The 22,465-nt window shown below is 45.4% G+C and overlaps 1 protein-coding gene across 2 annotated transcripts; it reads right to left on the minus strand.

Annotated features, from left to right (window-relative positions):
- Positions 1 to 495: 495 nt before the first annotated feature.
- Positions 496 to 7,376, minus strand: IL1B (interleukin 1 beta). Of its 2 annotated transcripts, XM_023742798.1 has the most exons (7): positions 7,295 to 7,376; positions 6,747 to 6,808; positions 6,104 to 6,155; positions 4,962 to 5,154; positions 3,792 to 3,944; positions 2,361 to 2,491; positions 496 to 1,362 (listed from the first exon to the last, which is right to left on the minus strand). In XM_023742798.1, the coding sequence occupies exons 2-7, from the start codon at positions 6,791 to 6,793 to the stop codon at positions 1,150 to 1,152; spliced, it is 789 nt and encodes a 262-aa protein (XP_023598566.1). In that variant the 5' UTR covers positions 6,794 to 6,808; positions 7,295 to 7,376; the 3' UTR covers positions 496 to 1,149.
- Positions 7,377 to 22,465: the final 15,089 nt, after the last annotated feature.

The following is a 22,465-nucleotide window of genomic DNA, read 5'->3' on the forward strand; positions in this document are numbered from 1 at the left end:
CCTCCTTGACCCTCTGTCCTTTCCAGCAGATCTCATCGCTCCTCTCTCGCTGCTCCTTTCATGTTCTCATATCTTTACCTCACTTGTCATGTCCCCTTATTTTTGTTTGTACATATATGCCTCTTCCACCTAACTAGGAACTCCTTACCTTTCTTGTTTCTGTACTCCCAGCTCCCCAGCACATAGCATTTGCTTAATAAATATTTGCTGAATAAATGAATAGAGAAATAATTAGCAGCTGTTACCACCAGCCCTTACTCCCTATCATGCTGTAGCTGATCATGTATTTCAGCTGAAGCTTATGTGCCAAATATCCTTTTGTTGAAAAACAGAAGTAAAGGAGAGGAGCGACGAAGCTTGTCTTTGGTGGCCAGGGATGCATCTATATACTTGGCAGCACCCAGCAATGAGGAGTGGACCTCTAGCCCCCCAAGCAGAGCTCTCATGTTTATCCTTCCATACCAAATCCAAGAAAAGTCAGTTATCAGGCACAGAAAAAAATAATTTTCAGTGAAATTTATTTCAGAACCATTGAAGCAGTTCGATCATAGTTTTTCATTCATAAATATTCCCATTTAAATAATCTGAGTTTATATTATAATCTCAGCCTCGGTGAAAGGACTTTATGTAAAGATAGCACAAAAGAGTTTAAATTAAATTTGTTCCATAGATATTGAAGACTAGGGTAGTTCACAGACAATGTTGCTTCTTGCCTTTCCTTGAATTATATTAAGTAGATCAACCTGTCATTAAATAAATAAATAAATAGTCAAGTGGTCACTCACCAAAAGCTGGGAGTAAAGGACAGAGGGTTTCTTTGAATCCAGTGTGCAATGGTTTCTGTCAGGCTGGCTTTGAGCAAGTGGGAGGGGTAGGTGAGGCCTGCTTAGAAAAGGGGATCTGGGCATTGGCCCTGGGAGGGAAGAGCTGATCCTCATCACGCCTAGTCCTGGGGCACTAGGACAGCCTCAGGCAGCTCCTGGCTGGTGGGCAGGAGACTCCCTTAGCACCACTATAAGGAAGGCAACTGGCTTCAGTCTAGACAACAAAAAGGTCCAGGCTGCAGCCATGCTCCAGATCCCTTCTATTCCCTTTCTGCCAGCCTTAGGGTTTACTCAGCACATGTGGACTTTCTGGGTATGATTTTCTTTAGGAAGATATTTCTTCCATGGTGAAGTCAGTTATATCCTGGCCACCTCTGGTATTTCCCAGGAAGACGGGCATTTCTTCCATCTGAGAGGTGCTGATGTACCAGTTGGGGTACTCGGCTGACTCAAATTCCAACTTGTCCTTGACTTGTAGCTTGTTGAAGACAAATCGCTTTTCCATCTTCTTTCTTGGGTAACGTTTGGGATCTACTGTCTGCAGCGAAATAGAAATAAGAACTTTTGTGAAGGGACAGAGACACTCTGATAAAGATGTTCTTTGGATCGGCTAAAGAGGAACTGATGAGCAGACTGCAGGAGCAGGAACCAGACTCTTGAGTTACCTTTGTGACTCTGACTTTCTGTGTAGTTATTAAGAGGGTTGAGTTCCTGGGTGGTGCAAATGGTTAAGTGCTCAACTACTAGCTGAAAGGCTGGCAGTGCAAACCCACCAAAAGTTTCCTCGGAAGACAGAGCTGGTGATCTGCTTCTGAAGGGTCACAGACTTGAAAACGCTATGAAGCAGTTCTACTCTGTACGCATGGGGTTGTCATGTGTTGGAATTGACTCAATGGCATCTAACAACAACATTGAGGGAACTCTTATTCTTTTCTGAAGCTTAGAGCCAAATGCTGGGGAGCGTAATGTAGGTGGGAATTAACAACAACAACAACAAAAAAGTAAAAAGTAGGTTAAAACTTCTAGTACTACCCAGTTTCCAGGGACTTTTGCCATATATTTCTTTATAGCCCTGGCTAGAATGACATCAACTTGGAAACAAAACTTTTGCTGGAAAAGTTTTGTGGGGAGAGTGATTTGAGGGGTGGAGTGGAGAAGATGGCAGGTGTCCTTTCTCCCTTTAATTTTTAATTTCCCGAAGTATCATCTATCAAATGAGAACAACTCTGACAATATATACTCCTTCCAACCGTAACATTGAATAATGCATTGGGATGGTAAGATGGCAGGCTAATAACATCAGCAAAATGATGTAATTATCTGTAGTGGGAGTGAAGAAAACAAAAAACGAAAAGGAGCCCTGGTCGCGCATGCATTTAACAATTATGTTAAATTTATGTACATTTATATAATTGTCAAGTAGAACAGCTCCTAGATTTTCTGGGAAGGAGAAGGAGGTTGTCTTGGAAGTAAGTGATGGTGGGGGTGCTTTGAAGGATGCCTGAGAAGGACCCTCAGTCTCTGGTACTCACTCACCTCCAGTTGCAGGGTGGGCTTCCCATTACTCATCACACAGGACAGGTACACATTCTTTCCCCTGAGGCCCAAGGCCACAGGTATCTTCTCTTGATTTATTTCTCCTTGCACAAAGATCATGGAGAACACGACTGGAGAAAGAAGAGAGGCCTTGTGGTCAGGTACATAGAGCAGTGCAGGCTGGACCTAACAGGTTGAACCCCTATTCCAGGACCAGTACAAGTTAGCGTCCACTGCCGGAAGCCACACAGTTTCCTCTGGCCCAACAGACAAGATCACTTTGCTTCTCACAGAGAATAGCTGGGTTAGTTGGTTGATTCAGGGTTTCCTCCAAGAAGGTCTGAGGGTTTCTCAGTGCCTCACAGTAATGACAATGAAGAATTAAAAGAGGGCTAGTTTTTAAACGCTGAAGGAAGAAGAAAGCCATCTTGTCATTAGCCAGCGATGTGTACATAGGCATTAGCAGCAGAACAGTTTGATCAATGGTGATGCAAGGAAAGAGGTTAAGTTGGGCTCCTGAAAGAAATCAGGTACCAGATCTGTTTCCAGAACACAGAGCAACAATGGGAAGAACATGTGGGAAGAACTTGGAAGAGGAGAAGCTTAGCTGGGTAAAATGGCTCCAAAGAGAAACACTCGTTTTGCTCTTCCTTGGTCATAACTGCCTCAATTGGAGGCCCTGAGGTCATGCTCACTACTCAGTTCTAAAGAAACAGCATTGTTCTTGTTCTGTCTGTGAGCAGGAAGCCCCTCACCGCCAGCCTCCTAAGTGATGCTGCTTTCCAGGGACAGCAGCCTTGGAAGAGAACAGGCTGCTCCTTCCAGCTGCTCTCTGATCCACACCCTTACACTCAGGTTTTAGTCTTGAAGGAGGTAGGGTGGGAGGAAGGATGCAAGTGGCATAGTGCCAGGCAGATTCCCAACTACTGGCTCACCAGACTGAAACATTTCCCAATTACTGTAGAAAGATGCAAGTTCATGCTTGTCAGTAAAACTTCCCTATAAGGAGCCATGTGTATTGGGCAGGAAGGATGTCAGCGGCAAGGGGGCAGGTTGGGATAGGGATGGGCACCTTATCTTTTCACCATTCTAGTTTAACCCCAACAACAGGAAAGAGGAACCCGCAGGCAGTTAGGGTATGCCCATCAAATGACCCTAATTAATGGAAGAATAGCTATTATGCCATCTGTAAGTGACTTGGCTGGACAATGGTCCTGGCTGTGGTGGAGCAGTCTGATTTCTCAGTCATGTGCTGAGGGAATCAAGCTGGCTTCATTGCTAGGACAGAAACAAAATTTTGTATGCTCTTTTTCTGTCAATTAATTTTGACTTATGTTGAGAGTTTGCCTTAATGTCCCACTTTGTTGAAAATGTGGAGAATAAGCAAGTTGCCAGGAGGCCAGGAAGGAAAAGCAAGATGTCCCAAGTTACCTTGTCGGTCTATATCCTGTTCATTGAGGTGAAGGGCCTGCAGCTCACATGGACCAGATAGCACCAGGCACTTTTGGTCTATGTCTCGGAGTCTGCAGTTCAGGGATAGCACAGCTGCATCACACTCATACGCGTCATCATAGTTGATGGGTTCTGAAATGTGGAACACACACGTTGTGTAAGCAGACAATCGGAAGGGTAAGTCTGATAACATGAGGTCACAGAATTTGGCTTCTTGGATGAAGCCTGAGCAGGTACAGACAAAGTTCGATTGTAACATTAGTGGGGAGGGAGTTTGGGGTGGGAAGAAAGAGGTAAGAACACTAGATCTGGCATGATAGGATGTGGATTCAAATTTCAGCTCTGTTGCTAGCTGCAGTAGAGCTACTTATGTAAAATGGCGATGGTAACAAAGTGACGATGGTGATTGTGAGACTTGTAGAACATAATGCAAGTGAAACCACTCTGAGAATGATGGAGTGAGTAGTTATCAAGGTCTTATTTTAAGAATAATTTCAACTAAAAACCCCAAAACTAATTGCTGTCGAGTCAATTCTGACTCATAGAACCTCTGGGTGGACTCAAACCACCAACCTTTTGGTTAGCAGCAAGTACGTTAACCAAACCTACTGTTGTCCAGTTGATTCTGACTCATAGCAACCCCACAGGGTTTCCAAGGCTGTGAATCTTTATGGAAGCAGACTGCCACATCTTTCTCCCATGTAGCTGCTAGTGGTTTAGAACGACTGACCTTTGGGTTAGCAGTGAGACGCTTTAACCACTGTGCCACCAGGGCTCCTTTTGCACCACCCAAACAAACAAACAAAAAACCCAAACCCATTGCCACGGAGGTGATTCCGAGTCATAGAAACCATACAGGACAGAGTAGAACTGCCCCATAGGGTTTCCAAGGAGTGACCAGTGGATTCCAACATCCCACCAAACTGCTGACCTTAGCAGCTGAACGCTTAACCATTAGGCCACCAGGGCTCCATCTTCAACTAAAGAGATGATTAATTTGGTTTATAGTCTTCTCTGTTCCCCTATTATCGGGCCTTCTACCTTTTAAGGGCTTCAGCTTCCCGGGAGTTTAGTTGACTACTGAGTTACTGACTGCAAGAAGGAAATAACTGGGAGACCTACTGCCTCCTGTCAGCTCTCATTAAGTACCTTCTTCAAAGATGAAGGAAAAGATGGTGGTCAGGAAGGACTGTGAGCAAGGAACAAGGATAGTCTTCAGCTTCTCCACCGCCACGATGACCGACACGACCCGCTTGAAACTCCTGTTGTGGTGTTGCTGGGAGATCTGAAGTCGGATGCCCCCATCTCCTGGAGAGCAGAGGTCCAGGTCTTGGAAGCAGCACTGTGGAGAAACCAAGCAAGTGAGTGTGTTAAGGTGCTCAGGCTGGGAACTCCTGTTTTGACATCAGAGAAGTGTAAGGGGCCTTAGAGATAATCAGCCTTCCAATGAGAGATAATCTCTTATCTCTCTGAAGCCCAGAGAGGGTTAAGTGGCTTACCCAAGGGCATGTGGCAAGTTGGAGGCAGACCCAAAGCCAGAATGTGGGCTTTCTGATGTCTTGTATGATATTCTTTTAGAATAAATCCCATTTCTGTATTATCTTTTTTATACATGCCCCACCTACACCATAAACTATTTTATACTTCCTTACACTTTATATCATCTTGCATCTCTAACGCTCTAACATGACACAAGAAGGATGCCAGGCTCTCAGAGATTATCTAGTTCATGCTCCTTATTTTGTGGCCCAAAGGGGTGAAATGACTTGTCCAAGGTCAAACAGCAAGTCAGTGGTTTTCTTTAACTCCCAATTCATCTCTTTGTTTATGTCATTTACCTCATGTTGTTATAAACCCCACCCATGTAACAAAAAACTATCCCACCCTTAGTGTACACAGACATCTGATAATTTTTAAGGTCATCTTCTCTGAGTTACAGAGTTTGACTCAGTGATTAGTGTAGGCTGACTCTGTCTCCTAAACAGAGAATCAAATTTGCTTTGAAGACTTGTAGTCCTGGTTGTCTTCCTAGCATGAGGCAGCAAACATCATCACCACTGTGACTCCCCCCACCACCCCAGTCATGACCACTGTCAGTGAGTGACTATGGTGGTGTGGGGAGCTGACTATGACCAGATCAACATGCTTTGTAGCCTGCATCTTTCACACTGGAAGAGGAAAGAATCATTCCATCACAAAATACCCCAGGAGCAAGACAGCTCAGACCCTTTTGTTTGAGCTTTTGCTGTCAGAGCCCTCCCACGGGTTGGGAGCTATTTCCATAGCCTCACCTTCATCTGTTTGGGGCCATCAGTCTCAAAGAACAGGTTATCTTCATTGTCGCTGTAATAAAAACAGAGGCATTGCTCAACTATGTCTCCTAAACTGGTTTATTTTTCTGTCCCTGTAAAAGGTCTTCACTGTTAATAGGAAACTGCAAACAGTATGAAACTCAAATCTACCTGAAGGCTTCTGGCAAGTTCCATGGTTCTATGCATGGAACAGTCCACTGTTCCATGCTTAGCATATCACCGTGGAAGAAGGCAAGTACCCCTGGGCCAGGGAAAGTACCCCTGGGTGCTCCCTGTTGGATCCTGAGATATAATTTTCAGCCTAGTGGAGTCAGTTAAAATCTGAATTTGCCATCTCACCTGAGCCAAACTTTGCAAAGGGGTCCCCTGTATCATCCACTTGGAATCTTTTCTTTCTGTTTGCTGTCTGTAGGAAGCACCTGCAGCACAACATCTGGGAGGTCTATGGGCCCCAAGACTGCACTTAAGTGGGAAATCAGTCTTCAAACCAGGTTAACTTGGAACCCTGCTTGCCATTGGAAGAGGCATCTTCGAGGGCAAATCTGGTCTCCAAGCACAGCTAACACTACTCTTGAAAGGGGGGAGTCCTGCTCTTGTTACTAGTCTTGGTCTCTCCACTGACCTGTAGTAATTCATCACATCACCGTTGAGTTCAGGGGCTGCTGCCATGGCTGCTTCAGAAACCTACGTAAAGAGAAGAGAAAGAGTGACCACTTGTGGTTGCCAGCCCCCACGAGGGTTGTCTTCATATCTGAGTTTCTCTCAGCACCTGGTATGTGGCAGGTATACAAAGGAACAATCTTTGAATGAAAGAGTGAATGAGTGGAAGAACCATTCTTTGGGTCTAGAGGGAAGCATATGTTAGCCTAAACCCAAACAGGAGCGTATTTGTTAGAAGTTGCCCAAGACTTGGAGCAGAGGACTTGACATTTATCTCTCAGGTGTCAGCTGCTGGAGAAGCGGAATTCATTCCCAGAATATTTCACAGGCCACAGGCCATAGCATTACAGTACACCTGGCATTTCTGCAAAAAAACCCAGCCCTCAGGCAGACAGAGAGAGAGAGAGAGAGAGAGAGAGAGAGAGAGAGAGAGACTGACCAACTGACTGACTGACCGACCAACCTCCTTAGGACTTAGTTACCAGGAAGACTTAGTTAAAATCATTATACCTGAGCAATGCGGAGAGAATCCTGGAGTGGCCTGTTGTGCCTCTAAGAGGTTTGCTGTCTGCCAATTTCTCCCTCACTGTTTTATTGCCTCTAAAAGCAGAAGTGGAGAGCTGAGAAATTTCCCTTTTGGTCAACTGATTTCACAACCAAGTTAAAATAGAAGATTCGTGGGAACTTCTAGGGGAGGGGGCTGGTAAGCTGAAATAATTCTCCAATACATGGAAGAGCAAGTTCTAGCAAATTATGACACATTTTACCAATGTGTCATCATGCAAATAAACATTATTTTTCTGATAAGTATTATGCAGATGATGTCCCTATTAAAATATTGGATTTTTCTACGTTAGACAAATGTTTCAATTTGGAATTTCTGGGACAAAATGAAGGAGACACAGATACACACACTCACGTAAACACACTCCCTCTCTCACCTCTATCCCTCTTAAAATGGGAAGATTCCTAAACCTAAGTATAGGAATCTTCCCACTTGGAGAGAGATAAACAGGTCTAATAAAGTGACAGTGACCCTCCCAGCCTGGATTCAGGGTGCTTTTCTCTATCTCTGCAACTCCTGGGCAACTGCAGGAGCCTCTGGGGAGACAATTGACCTCTCTTGGAAGAGGCGGGGAACGTATAGTTTAGCAGGGATGCAGGCTCCTGGAGGGGCTGGGGAAGCTTGGAGACAGACTTATTTAACCCTTTAAGACCAGGCATCAGCACCCTAGCCAATCTCATATTGAAACCGTAACAATGTTTGAGAACAGGGAAACACATGTGGATTTAGGTGTAGTTTAAGCCTGGATTTTGAAAAGATTGTGATTAAGTCAAGCTTTCAATGACCAGAATCCCTTTTTAACATGAAGAGGAGACACTCTGCCTAAAAAGAACTTTTCTGTTAACTGTGGAAGGTGAAGTATTGTTTTTGAAGACTATCCAGTTGAGACTATATTTCTTGGCAACTCCGAGAGTTACCAGACTCTGTTTAATCCAGGGACCAGCAGAGTGCCTGCCCCAGGTTACCGCCCTAGGTGGGCCCTCACACCTGTAGACCGAATGTCTGACCAAGTCCCGTTCAGTGCATGGAGCTAGCAAAGGGGCTTGCGGAGGTGCTTTGGCACACGTATATTATAGCTCTGCACTGAAACCTTGCTCACTTTTTGGTTCCCCCAGGAGGCTAGGAATTCTTTTAGAGCTGGGCCTAGCATAGTGCCTCGAATGTAATCCAGTAAAGGTTTGCTGCCTGAATGAGCAGGAATTTAACAGTGTTTTCATTCAACATTTGGTTAATGAGCATTTACAATGTTGCTACTGTGTGCCAGGTACTATGCCTGCCCTACATTTTCCAAGGGAGAGAGATCCTGAATTGGACAGGTGAAAGCATTCCAGGCGCAAGGGAAATAGGTTCTATTGTGGGGCAAAGATAGCCCAGTGGGCTTGTGTACCAGGCAGCCTTTGATTTTTAATTTGACCTCCGAGTATGTTGATGTTAGGAAGGCAGACACAAGAATTTCATCTTTGGCAAGCTGTATGTTCCACAGGGAATCTAAAAGCTGAATCCTGTTTAATGTATCAGTTTCTTGTGATCTCAGAACAGCCTGCTGTACCTTGCTAAGCAATAATCACTTCCTAACTCTGAGCCCTGGTAAATTTGGATGCCTGGTCCTGCAAAGTTGGTTTATGATGACCTTCCCAAGGCTTTCTTATCCTGGAGGCCCGTCTGGGTAGCCTGGTGAAATTCTCTGTTTTGTCTCTACAGAATCCACTCTGCAAATTAGCCACTGGTTCCAAAGCCTCGTTAGATGAACTGCTGCCTTCCTCAGAGTCTATATGCTGAGGCCAGTGGGGCCTGGTGATCTGGTGGCTCTGTAGTCCCTCCTGAAAGGGGACACAGAGATACCCTCAGTTCATTGGTATGATTAGAAGTTGAGAGAAGGAGGATGAAGGCCAGTGACAGGAAAAGAGGTATGCAATGGACCCAAATGTTAGCACTGAGTTAATACCTTCTGTTTTGGGACTTGGGATAGGTCAGGAAGCTTAAGCTACCTCCACTTCCCCGTTTTCTAATTGTAGCATTCTAGTGCCTCAGAATCTTCTAGCTGAAAAGAGCCCTAATGCCTGTCTGGTGGGATATAGTAGGATCATACATACGAAGACATATATTACTATTTGAATGTGAATAGCAGATGAAGAAACCAAGGCCAGGAGAGGTGCAGTGACTTGTCCAATGTCACAATGTGGTTGAAGTGGTGCTAGTATGCAGGTTATATGAGTCCCAATTCTTTCTGCTCAGGGGAAATTTTGGAGCCTTGGGGCAATGCCCTTGACGTAATAGTCTCTACAGTTCTGCCATGTCTCACCCTGGCTCTGTAGGCCGGACACAAAACCTGGCCACCCTCCTGATCCATTTCAGGAAGTGAAACCACTGTGTCAAACAGATTGCACAATGTATGTATCAAACCCTGTCTCCCCAGGGAGACTACGCAGGCCACAGGACTTCCTTCCGATATCCAGCAAGTTGAAAAATATCTCGCTATAGAAATAGTAGAACTGGGGGAGGAGGTAGAAGAGCGATGATGTAGGAGATGGTGATGCAGACCCAAGGAGGTAGAACAAGCAGAAGTGGGGAGCTGGCAATGCCAGGATGTCATGGGGAGCACCAGCTTTTGGGACTTCTTTAGCTGTTGAGTCACTCAAAGTCTTCCCTGCTACAAGTTCTCCTATACCCTGGCAGGTCTTTCCTCCATGACAGGAGGTTGGTATTTTTTCAAAGCTGCGAGTGCCTTGGTACGACTGTATGTCTGATCTTGGACTTCCAGCCACTCTTATCAAGGTTGCATTCACCCCAATAGTCTTCAATCATTTTGGACAAGAAGTGAAGCAGAATAATCATGGATTCATTCTTACATTATTGTGTGTAGATGTAAAAATGTCTGCTCTCTGCAGTGGGACCTGTTCCTTCCTCATTCATCTTCTTCCTCAGAAACAAAAAAACAAAAAAAAGACCAAAACCCATTGCCATTGAGTTGATTCCAACTCATAGCGACCCTATAGGACAGAGTAGGACTGCCCCACAGGGTTTCCAAGAAGCAGCTAGTGGATTTAAACTGCGGACCTTTTTGGTTAGCAGCTGCGGCATGCCGTAGCTCTTAACCACTGCACCACCAGGGCTCCAGAACAGAACTAAACAAAGGCTGTCCTCATCATTTTCTCTAAACTCTATCTCATTCTGGACTTCCTAACAGTGTTCTTTTATTTTTATTATTATTTTAATTTTATTGTGCTTTAGGTAAAGTTTACAGCACAAATTAGTTTCTTATTCAAAAATTTATACACAAATTGTTTTGTGACATTGGTTGTAATCCCCGCAATGTGTCAGCTTTCTCCCCCTTCCCATTTCCACCCAGGGTTCCCCATGTCCATTCATCGAGTTTTCTTGTCCCTTCCTGCATTCTTGTCTTTGCTTTTGGGCGGGTGTTGCCCATTTGATCTCATATACTTGACTGAACTAAGAGGCACGTTCCTCATGTGTATTATTGTTTGTCTCATAGGCCTGTCTAATCTCCAGCTGAAAGGTAGACTTTGGGAGTGGGTTCAGTTGTGAGTTAGCAGGATGTTTGGGGACAATAGTCTTGGGGGTCCTTCCAGTCTCTTACAGTAATTCTTCCTAAATTTGAATTTTGTTCTACATTTTTCTCCCGCTCTGCCTGGGACTCTCTATTGTGATCCCTGTCAGAGCAGTGGGTGGTGGTAGCTGGGCACCATCTGGTTGTTCTGGGCTCACGCTGGTGGCTGGTGGAGGCTGTGGTTAATGTGGTCCATTAGTCCTTTGGACTAATATTTCCTTGTGTCTTTGGTTTTCTTATTCTTGACTCTGGAAGGGATGGGACAAACAGATGAATCTTAGATGGCTGCTTGTAAGCTTTTAAGATCCCAGACACTACTCACCGAAGTAGGATGTAGAACATTTTCTTTATGAACTATATTATGCCAATTGACCTAGATGTTCCCCAAGACCATAGTCCCCAGCCCTCAGACCCAATAACTTGGTCCCTCAAGGTGTTTGGATGTATCTAGGAAGCTTTTATGACTTTGTTTTGGTCAAGTTGTGCTGACTTACTCTATATCACTATATAGAGTCACCAAAGTTAACACTTGTTTGCTATCTAGTTAGTAATTTCCCCTCCCTACCCCTTCCCTCCCTTGTAACCATCAAAGATTTTTTTTTTCTGTGTGTAAACATTTTCTTGGGTTTTTATAATAGTGATCTCATACAATATTTGTTCTTTTGTGATTGCATAATGCCCTTCATATTCATCCATGTTGTGAGATGTTTCATGGATTCATCATTGTTCTTTATTGTTGCGTGGTATTCCATTGTGTTTATGTACCACGATTTATCTGTTCATCTGTTGATGGGCATCTAGGTTGTTTCCATCTTTCTGCTATTGTGAATAATGCTGCAGTGAACATGGGTGTGCATGTGTTTATTCGTGTGATGGCTCTTGTTTCTCTGGGCCTAACGTTGTTCTTAAGAGTCTGTCATAGCCTTCCATCATTTCATGGATCCTTCTGGTACCTGTACCTGAAGTACAATGTCTTGTGTAGCCACACCTGTCTCTTTGTGGACACTTGTCTCCTTTTCTTTCTGCCTCTGGGATTATTTGGGATCGGGCAGTTCAATTTTCAGTTTTCAGACGTCTACCTTTCCTCTTAAGGTGTCATCTCCATTGTGCTTGTTCTAGTGCTGGGACCCAAGTACTGAGGGAAAGGAGAGGCCAACTCCAGGGGATACGCTATTCTCCTTCCTGGTCTAGAACAAGAAGGGCCTAGATATTTGAGCAGGTGGGATGGGTCTGGTGAGGCTAAAAGGTGTAAGTATATGGCCCCCAGTGGCTTCTTCCTGCCAGATGAGTCATTATTCCATCTTTGAGAGGCCAATGAAACCTTATATCTTCCTTTGGATCCAGCAGAAAGTGCCCCTGGGTAGGTAAGATAGATGTCAGAGCTTTCCTACTCTATAGCTTTTCTCACAGGTAATGGGTATGAGAGAGCAAGCCACTTACAGCAGAGGTCTTGGAAACTTTTTCTGTAAATGGCCAGATAGTAAATGTTTTAGGCTTGGCGGGCCATACCATCTATATTGCAATTTCTCAGCTCTCCTGTTGCTGTGGGAAAGCAGCCAATACCCAATTAAATGGGTGTGGCTGGATTTGGCTTGCAGGAAACAATACTAAAAAAAAAAAAAAAAAAAATAAGGCTGCTGTTTATTGAGCACCTGTGAAGTCCAGGCACTTTTTTCTTGTTATCTGATTTAGTCTTATTTAGTTTTGACAAAACCCATTAAGGTAGATCGTATTGGCCCATTTCACCTATGAGGAAACTAAGGCTGAGAGAAGTAACTTATCTAAGTTCACACAAATAATAAATGCTGGAACCAGGACTCAAACATGGGTTGGTTGGATGCAGACCAGATCCTTCCTTTTAATTGTTGCAAGCATTTATTGTGCCACTTTTGTCCACCTGGGGACCTCTTCCTCAAGGGTCCGATTATACTCTAAACTATAATTGCTTGGCAGATTCTCACGTCTTGACAACTATGCTCCTAAGGGTTTTCACATTGTCCTTTTAGGATTTGGGTAAAGTGTTTGCCCTGTCTTCTCTCATTTCCTCTCCCGGCTGTGGCATGCTGCATGAATTTGCTTCTTTCTCCTTCTCTCAGAGTAGCACTGGGGCTTTCCAAGTCAGAGTTTTTAGTGATCTCTCTTCCCCTTTTCTAAGTTTCTTCCTTATTCCTCTTTACTTCCTCACCTGCAATTGGCAGCTACATTGCTGGATTTCCTTTTTCCTTTTCACTTTCCTTAAGGCATTGGTATAGCACTGTCAAAAAATTCCCCCTGGCTTTCTATCCTTAGACTCAAAAGCTTTTTTTAAAAAAGATACTAAAAGAACTTCTCTCTTAAAATTGAAGACAAATGTCTGTTATGCCTATATCCCACTCCCTGGTTATTAAGTAATGAAAGGTGATTTGGCTATTTCCTTCCAGGGCTTTGATAATTTCACTTCTTCAACCACTTCCTCCTTGCTGGCCGGAATTGAGTTTTCTAATTTCTGGGAGAGGAAGTTCTCAGCAAGGCCTGTAAAGATTTGTTGGGTGCATTGGCACAGGTCTGGGACTCAGGTTCTAAGTGGTGATCTCCAGCAACTACTTAGAAGTAAGGAAAAAGAGAAGTCTGATTGCATAAAGGTGCTGTACAAATTCTGGCAAAACACTGATATGTGTGGATAGACATTCTAGAATTTCCTGACCTCTGATTTGGGGTTCCTTTCCCTCTCTGAGAAGCGCTGGTGGCATGGTGAGTAAGAGCTACAGCTGCTAACCGAAAGGTCGGCAGTCTGAATCCACCAAGCGCTCCTTAGAAACCCTATGGGGCAGTTCTACTCTGTCCTATAGGGGCGCTATGAGTCAGAATCGACTTGATGGCAGTGGGTTTTGGTTTCCCTCCCTGACATTAGAGGGTTGGAAAGTGTACCAACACCTCATATGAGGCTGTCATACAGGATCCATTTTTCAAAACAGGTTTTCACAAGTAGTGATATTTTGTATGATAATCCAAGAAAGGATTTATCAAAGTTAACTGAGGATGCCAGCAAGCAACAAGTTATATGATAGAACTCGGAGTGACTTAAAAATACCCTTCTTCGGCTTTTTGTGAACATACATGCTAATTTTCAAAGCTTAAAATAATACAAAAGTATTTAAAGTAAAAACAAAAGTCCTTCATTCCCCTGCCCCACCGCCCTCTTGCACTGTTTGGATAAGCCATTCAACCAGAAAGTATTCTCCCAGTCACTGCGACCCCAACGACTCACCCATCCATCCATTCATCACCCACCAGAGATTCTTTGAACGCGTCATTCTTGAGTGTTTACTGAATGCCAGGGATCTGTAGATTTTTCTCCAAAGCTACTGCTATGTTCAAGCCCTTATCCCTTCTCCTCTTGGCCATTTAAATCATCTTCTAATTGATAAGCTTGCTGCCAGTGTAACCTTCATTCATCCTTTTTCCACACTACAGTCACAGTTATCTCTCTAAAAAGTAAATTTGCTGACATCAAGACCTTGATCAGAACCCATTAATGCTTCTCTGTCCCCTTTGCGGACAAGTCTAAGCTCCTGAGTCTATCAAGCAAAGCCCACTGTGGTGTCCCCTGCCCCTCTACTACCCTATGCGTCAGCTTTTTCAAACTCTTTGCAGTGCCTTGAATGCAATTTTTTTTCCAGCCTCTGTGCTTTTGCACACCTGTTCTTTCTGCCTGGAACCTTCTTCCCCTCTTTGTAGTTTGGCCAACTCCCAGTCCTTTGAGACTCAGCTACACTTTACCTCATCCTTGACAAGCCCCCTCCCCCACTTTGCAAGCTGGGTGGGTGGGTACCCTTCCTCTGTGCGTGTGAACCTCTAACACCCTCTGCAAACCTCCATCATTGTGCCTTGTTTGCTTGTCTCCCTTACTATTAGTGCCCCTGTTCCAGGCTGTGGTTGTATCTCTCACCTCTGCCTGGCACATCACAGTGCTCCATGGATGCTGGCTAAACAAATGATTGAAAACCAGGAGTGATCACAGTTTCCACTTTGAGCTCGCTTCCTCTGAAAGGAAAGTGTTTCCTTAGAAAAGAATATCTTTCAATTAAAAGCAGAGAATCATCAGAAGCACAATGCCCAGCTCAAAATGAACTTCTTAGTAAACAGTCGTGTCTGTCTTCAAAGAAAATTAGGTACAGAGCCTGAGATGGCAGATGTGGAGGCAGCAGGCAAACCCCCAAAGACTCCCCAAATAGAGCTATCATTCTGGGCCTGGTCGACAGCGTTGTCCCCTTGGAGGAGAAGAAGAGAAGTGTAGTTCCTGCCACGAAGGCACAGCTGACACTTTGCTTTCCCGACTTGAGTCTGGCAGTGTCTTCCTGCTCTTCTGGGGTTTCTGAGCCCTTTATGAAGTGCTCATGGACAGGGAGGTGATTGGAGCGGAGCTATAACCAGGAAGGAATGCTTTCTCTGTCCTGTGCCTCATCAGAAATACCTGTGGGAGGTAACTACCTGGAGAGACACTCACATTTCTACCAAACAGCAATTTGGAGATGTTTCCTGAGGGCTTTCCAGCATTTAGGAATTCCAAAAAAGGTACAAGTCAGAGGTGATGGCATGTCAGGGAAAGCAGCTTTTCGCATGACTTCAATTATTCACTCACTCACTCACGCAACATGTTAGGTTCCCAGTTTGAGGTGTGTGTGTGTGTGTGTGTGTGTGTGTGTGTGTGTGCATATGTGTGGGTGGACACAGGGAATAGAGAACAAAGCTTGTTTAGACATGGTGACTGTCCTCAAGGAGTTTTTGCACATACCCATAATTTAAGATAGAATACAGCAAGGGCTGTGGCAAGTGTGGAGGCCTGGTGGCACAGTAGTTAAGCTCAGCTGCTAACAAAATGTCAGCAGTGCAAATCCACCACCTGCTCCTTGGAAACCATATGAGGCAGTTCTACTCTGTCCTACAGGGTTGCTATGAGTCACAATTGATGGCAAGTAACAAGTGGCAGGTGTAGGAATCCCGGGGTTAAGTGTTGGGCCACCAACCAAAATCCTGGTGGTTCAAACCTATCCAGAGGTGCCTTGGAAGAAAGACTGGTGATCTGATTCTGAAAGGTCACAGCCATAAAAACCCTATGGAGCAGTTCTTCTCTGATAAATGTGGGGTCACCATGAATTGAAATCGACTTGCCACCAGCTAGTTTGTTTCTTTTGGTGGCAGGTATATAAACCAGCTGCCAGGGGAGAGGTCATCTGCCCCTGCCCCAACTCCACCCTGCACTTGTTGACATGGCCCTTCTTCCCCACATACTTGGGGACATGGCCAGGATAGAGAAGGGAGGGAAATGTGATTTTGGGAAATTGTGGGCTCTTGTTCAAGGGGCCATTTACCGTAGGTCAGAGCTAGAACGCGAGAGTCAAGAAAGATGTGGGGCCGAGCGCCACCTCACACTGGAGAGGGGACTGTGAGAAAGAATTTCACAGGAATCCTCATGAGGTGTCATCGCAGCTTGAAAACAAAGATGATTCTGCTAGTCCCTTGTCCCCTGTAACGAAGGCATATTCTCCTGTCAGCCATCCTGGGGAGAGGACAACCTGGAGCAGGTGAGGGCCCTGGTGGGGTGGGGTAACTTTCTCTGCTAGGCCTCAAGACAGCTAGGGCAGTGACTCTGAGCCTTGGACCTGCCTGGAGCCCTCCTTGGGAAGTGGGGAGGAGATAGGAGTGAGCTGGTTCCTGCCACACTGAGGGTCTCCGTGCCAGGCAGAGGGGGCGGGCTGGGCTGTGGGCCCGGGAGTAGCCACCTGCCTGTGGCAGTTTTACTTCCCGTCTTGTATCCTCAAACCTTCAGGAAAGCCTTATTGAAGGCAGGAGGGTGGTCTCAGAGAATTAGGGGAGAGAAATATTCCCTCTCCAGGGTGTCGTGGCAGGAGCAGTTAGGGGACGTGCCCTGTGCCCAGCAGATCTTGCCTCATGAAGGGTCCCTGAGAGCAAGGGCTTGGGGGTCTTTGCTCAAGGCGATATCCCTGGCAACTAGAGCAGCGTCCGGCACACAGCTGGTGCTCAGGACAGTTTCGTGGACTGAATGAATGAAGGCCCACTGTGGCACATGCAGTCGGGGCAACTTGAGGGGAGGCCAGAGGGAGGGTGCCTAGAAGACAGTGTCCTGGGGACTCTTAGAAGTCACTGGGGACACACTTAGGGGGATATATTTCTGTCATAATTATGCAAAAAGCAAATGCAACCTCTGGTGAAACCTGGGCATGCTGTTTGTAGTTAATGACCCCTCACCACTGGTCCCCCCCCGACCCCTACTCAGTGACCCAACTTTACCTTCCCTTTCCCCAGAAGTCTGCGTGAGCTGAAAGGCATGTTACTGTGCAGAGAGAGGCTTAAAGAAATGGGTGTTGGTCCCTCCATTGAAGAAGGAGATGAAGGGATGTGGCTTTGTGTGTGCACATGCGTGTGTGCCATTGGAGAATAATGGCAGGGCCCTGAAGTGCCTGGGGGGCTCAACTTTGGCTAGTTCCTGTGGCTAATATGGTTTGCCTCCAGGTGGGCTGCCACTGTCTTCTCCCAGAGGCCTGTCTATGTCCACGGTTGCAATATGCTTTGGAGACTGGGGAGTGCAGGATTCACAGCCGTGCCCCGTTTAGGGGAAAGGCTCCTCCCACTTGTCTGGTTTGGGGTGGAAGTCCATGCCCTCAGCACTCCCCCACTGTAATGTCTTCTTTTCTGAGGGTCTCCCCCAGCCCACAAGGCCCCATACCGGCTCTCATCTCTTAGCACCTCCCTTTCGCTCACCACACCCAGCGCACGTGTTCTGATCCTTGAACATGTCAACCTGGCTGCTGGCTGAAGGCCTTTGTACTCGGTGGATCCTTTTATCATTAAAGTCTCCCCTCGCTCCCCCCAGCTCTAGCTCCCTCCCTCTAATTCTAGCCACTCTTCAGCACACATCTTGTATTTCCTCTCACTAACAGGATCTCTTATCCATTTACTTGCTTACTGAAATGTAGCTCAATCAGAGCAGGCCCCTTGTCCTTTTATTAAAAGTATCCCCAGGCCAGGGCTGCTGTTAGCTGCCATTGATTCGGCCCCCAACTCATGGTGACCTCATACATAATGCAACTAAATGCTCCCTGATCCTGTGCCATCCCCATGTGGAACAGACCTTGGTGATCCATAGGGTTTTCATTGGCTGATTTTCAGAAGTAGATCGCCACATCTTTCTTCCTAGTCCATCTTAGTCTGGCACCTCTGCTGAAACCTGTTCAGTGTCCTAACGACACACAAGCCTGCACTGACAGATGGGTAGTGGCTGTGCGTGAGGTGCATTGGCTGAGAATCCATCCTGGTCTCCCACATGGAAGGCGAGAATCCTGCCACTGGTAGAGATTGAAAATGGTTGATGGAGACTGATGAAACGAGCCAACTCCTTGCGAGTCTCTACTTTCTAACTACTGTGTTAGGTTTTACTCATTGTCCCCCAAACATTGTAAGCCTTTGGATGGGAGGATCAGACCCCTGTGATCTGCCCAGTAGATTGTGCTGATCTCACTGACTGGGCAAGCTTCCCACCCTCTCTTACTTCCAGATGGGAGTTACATCTGAAATGGCTTGTTCGGTCAAGAGAATGACCTTCTCCAACAGAGTCCTGCACCATGGAGGCTTTAAAGCAATGGAGACTTCCTGCTTCTCTCTCTGACTGAGCTCCAAGGTGAGTTTATAGCCAAGGGAAACAGCAGCAAGAGAGGCCCCTGGACTTCTCAGGGTGGTGCACCAGATCAGGCAGCTCTCAAGACTCCACCGCAGGAGCCCACCTTGTGGCTAGAGCACTCCTCCGACACCGCTGGGTGTTCAGATGGATAGAGGTCATGGAACTTACTTAGCTCTGTCACTAGAAGCTGGGTCTCTGCCTGATTGTCTTTTATAAATGGCTTCATTGACAGGGGACTAGGCTGGTACGAGCGGAGTAGGGTCAAGAGGGAATAAGCCCTCAGTGTTTTCTCTGTACTCATATGGTCCTTGCTGGCTTAGCGTCGATTATTTGATTGTCAGATCACTTAGCTCTTATATTATCCTGTAGACAACTGGATCTCAAGGAATTAGCCAGCTTTTGTGAAGCCCAGCAAGTTTCTTGACTCTCTCTTTCCAAAGGTTGATTTTATAGGAGACTCCATTTTAAAGTGTCAAGGATTCAGCTTGGGATCACTTTGTCCCAGGGCAGGAAAATTTTCTCCTACTTCTTTTAAGTTCTGGTCAGAAAGGAAGCAATCCTAAACATACAAACAAACAAACCCATCACCTCAATACCCAGTAAAAATCTTTCCACTGAATCTTCTCCAGCCAAGAAGTCTCCTTGTTGGTTAGTAAAGTGTTCCTCATCCTCCACTCTAGACTGCAAGCTCCCAGAAGGCAGCCGAAAATTGTCCATCTCTCCTTCTCCTGGGACACCTTGCCTGTGGTAAGGTAAGCACTAAACAAATGGGCTGAATTATCACTGAATGAGGATTCCAGGGGACACCTGAGGGAAGGTGAGAAAGACCAGCACAGGAATCACATACAGTTCTGCCCTCCTCACCATGTCCCTGGAAGTTACTCAACGTCCCGGCCCCGTGTCTTTATGTTTACAGTGAGGACAGGATACTTAACTCTCAGGGTTGTTTTGAAAATAAACAGGGTGACAGATGTGGACGGACCATGGTCGATGCACAGGAAATGTGAGTTTGCCTCCCTTCCTCCTCCTTTCTCTCCTTCCAAATGAGAGTGGCCTCATTTCCACTGCTGCCATTGAATCTCTGATTTAGTGATCATCTAACAGGAATCTCTGATTGGTGTGTGCATGTGAACATGAAGACTGGAGCATCTTTGCTGGTAACATTTACCGGTAAAGAGCCTGGGGCTGCAGCGAGGATGGGGAATCATGTTGGCGTTTGTTTCACTGGTTCCCTGAGGCCTTTGTCCAATGGAGCTCTTCCGTTGGGTTCACCATGCAGGGGCCTGCTGAGTTCGCCAGCATCCGCAACAGTTTAGCATCATTCCTTCTTAAACATTGTAAAAAAACCAGTTGCTGTCAAGTCAATTTCAATTCACAATGACCCCACGTGTCAGAATAGAACAGTGCTCCATAGCGGTTTCAGTGGCTGATTTTTCAGAAGTAAACTGCCAGGCCTTTCTTCCGAGAGCCTCTCGGTGGACTTGAACCACCAACCTTTTGGTTAGCAGCTGAGCGCATTGATCATTTGCACCACCTAGGGACTCCAAACATTGTTAAGTACCATACATATAATATTTTCAGAACTTCTAGGGATACAAAGATGAATTAGACATGGTCCCTCTCTTCAGGGATTGTGTTATTTTGAATACAGTGAATTAATGTTAGGTGCTAAGGAGAGGCACTCCCTTTTGCCTCCCTTGTGGCCAGGCGCCTCTTGGAACGATTCCGTTTCTGCAATCATCACACAGACATCCTCCTCTCTGACCACAACCTCTAGCCTTCTGGCTTTGTCACCACCATACTCTCAAATGATCAATTATTTGCCCTTATCAGGACTTCTAGCCCATAGACATACTCCCTCTCTATCTGCCCTTTCTGCTTTTCCTTCCTCATCCATCCAGCTTAGTTTTTACACTCCATTTCTTCAACCATTTTCTTGCTGGTCTCTTCAACAGCCTTCCTGTTTTTCTTCCATTGTGTTCACTAGACAAAACCCTGGGTCTGGTTGGTCCACTTCCTCTGCATCTCCACCGGGGCTGCTAGGGACTGTGGGAGAAAACTATCTAGCCTTGCAGATAGGTGCCCCGTGGCTATATGGTCACCATCGTCCACTAGTCTTTCACACTGCCTACCAGTCCTGTGAAGCTTGTCTAGCCTGATGTCCACAATAACGATCTCAAATACTTGCTACTCACCTCAAATCCTGATGCCACCGCTTTACACATGAAAATAGATGCCATAATATGAGAGCCCCTCAGCATTTTTCACCACCCTTCCAAATGCATCTCCACCCACCCTGTCCTTTCTCTTATTTCAGGAATGAAAGAGGATCTGCATCCTACCAAAACCCTTCCTTCCACCTAGGCCCTGGATCTCCTGCCCTGTCTTCTCAAGTACCTTGCTGTTTTGATGTCTCTCTCTCTCTCTTCTTCAACCTTGTACTCTCTGCTGGCTTCTCACCAGAACCTCTCAAGCCTTGCTTATGTAAAACAAAACACAACCATAAGAACAACTTCTCCTCCACCTACTGCTTTGTTTCTCTTAAAAGAGCACCTTCACTTGTTTCCCTCACACTCCTCCGCCTTCAACACTTTGCTTCTTCTCCCACCACTTCATCAAAACTTCTCTGATAAATGTTACCCTTGACCTTCTTTTTCCTACAGTCAATGGGATATTTTCCAGCACTACCCCATTTTTTCTTTAATTTGGCTTCTCAGCAGCAGTTCACATTATTGACCATTTTTTTTCCTTCTTGAACTACATTCCAATTCCCTACCCCAGTTTCTGAAAGACCACACTGGTTTTTCTTTGGCCAATTCTTTCTCAATCTTCTATATAAACTTCTTGTGTTCATCCCTTAACTATTCTAAACTGAAGGTACTGTTCACTCGTCACTCTCCTCTTTGATTCCTAGTCAGTGAGTAGTCTCACCATCCACTCAGATACTTGGGAGTGACAAGTGAGTCTTTCTTTTTACTCACCACTGCACTCCCACGTCCAGTCAGTTACCACGTCTAGTTCCTTCTACTTTCCAAACACATTGTGTCTCTGTGATTTATTCCCTCTGCCCCTGTTGCTGTCCTAGTCTAGACAACCAACCTCTAGCACACCTCCTCAGTGGTCTCCCTGCTTCTAGTTGTGTGCACTTCCAACCATTTCTCCACCCTGCAGCCAGGGTGATATTTTCAAAACAGGTACAGGGCCTGGCCCATAGCAGGTGCTAGTGATGTTTTGCTTTAAGAATGAACAAATGAATGAGTGTTATGCCCCTATTTAAAATCCGTCAGTGGTCTCCCATGACTCCTGAAGAGTAAGCTCCTTCACACAGTTTCTAGGCCCTCAGGATCTGGCCTTTACATACTCTTCTTTTTGGCCTTGCTTACCCTTCTTCCTGGAACATGCTTCCATCTCTTCAGCTGGGTAATTGTTATTTATCTCTTACATCTCAGCTTCATGGACCTTTTCCTGCCCCACCTGCTGTATGGTCCCATGTCATTTCCTGCTCCACCTATTATGTAGATATTACACTTTACTACAATTTACATACCCACTGGCAGTCTCTCAGCATCCTCATTGCTCCATATTCTTGGAAACACTTGATGTAGCCAGGCTTTTAAAGTTCTGATGATCTATTTGGTGGAAAGTTGTATCTTATTTTAATTCCCATTTCCCTAGCTTTTAATGACGTTGAGCATCTTTACAAATGTTTACTAGCCATTTATATTTATTCTTCTATGAAATGTGTATACTCTTTTTTCTGCTGGATAATTTTTTATTTTTCTTATTTATTTGTAGTTCTTTATATATTTTGAGTACAATTATTTCTGAGATATATATGTTGCAAATATTATATCCCAGTTTGTGACTCGT

This window comes from Trichechus manatus, unplaced genomic scaffold, assembly GCF_000243295.1.
Source record: "Trichechus manatus latirostris isolate Lorelei unplaced genomic scaffold, TriManLat1.0 scaffold00219, whole genome shotgun sequence".
Taxonomy (NCBI): Eukaryota; Metazoa; Chordata; class Mammalia; order Sirenia; family Trichechidae; genus Trichechus; species Trichechus manatus.

Bases quoted from the DNA above. Each gene is read 5' to 3' on its own strand.
- IL1B (XM_023742798.1), bottom strand. From the start codon at position 6,793: ATGGCAGCAGCCCCTGAACTCAACGGTGATGTGATGAATTACTACAG. The intron at 6,156-6,746 runs GTCAGTGGAGAG...TTTTTATTACAG, and splicing joins GATGTGATGAATTACTACAG to CGACAATGAAGATAACCTGT. The intron at 2,492-3,791 runs GTAACTTGGGAC...TTCTTTCTCCAG, and splicing joins ACAGGATATAGACCGACAAG to TCGTGTTCTCCATGATCTTT.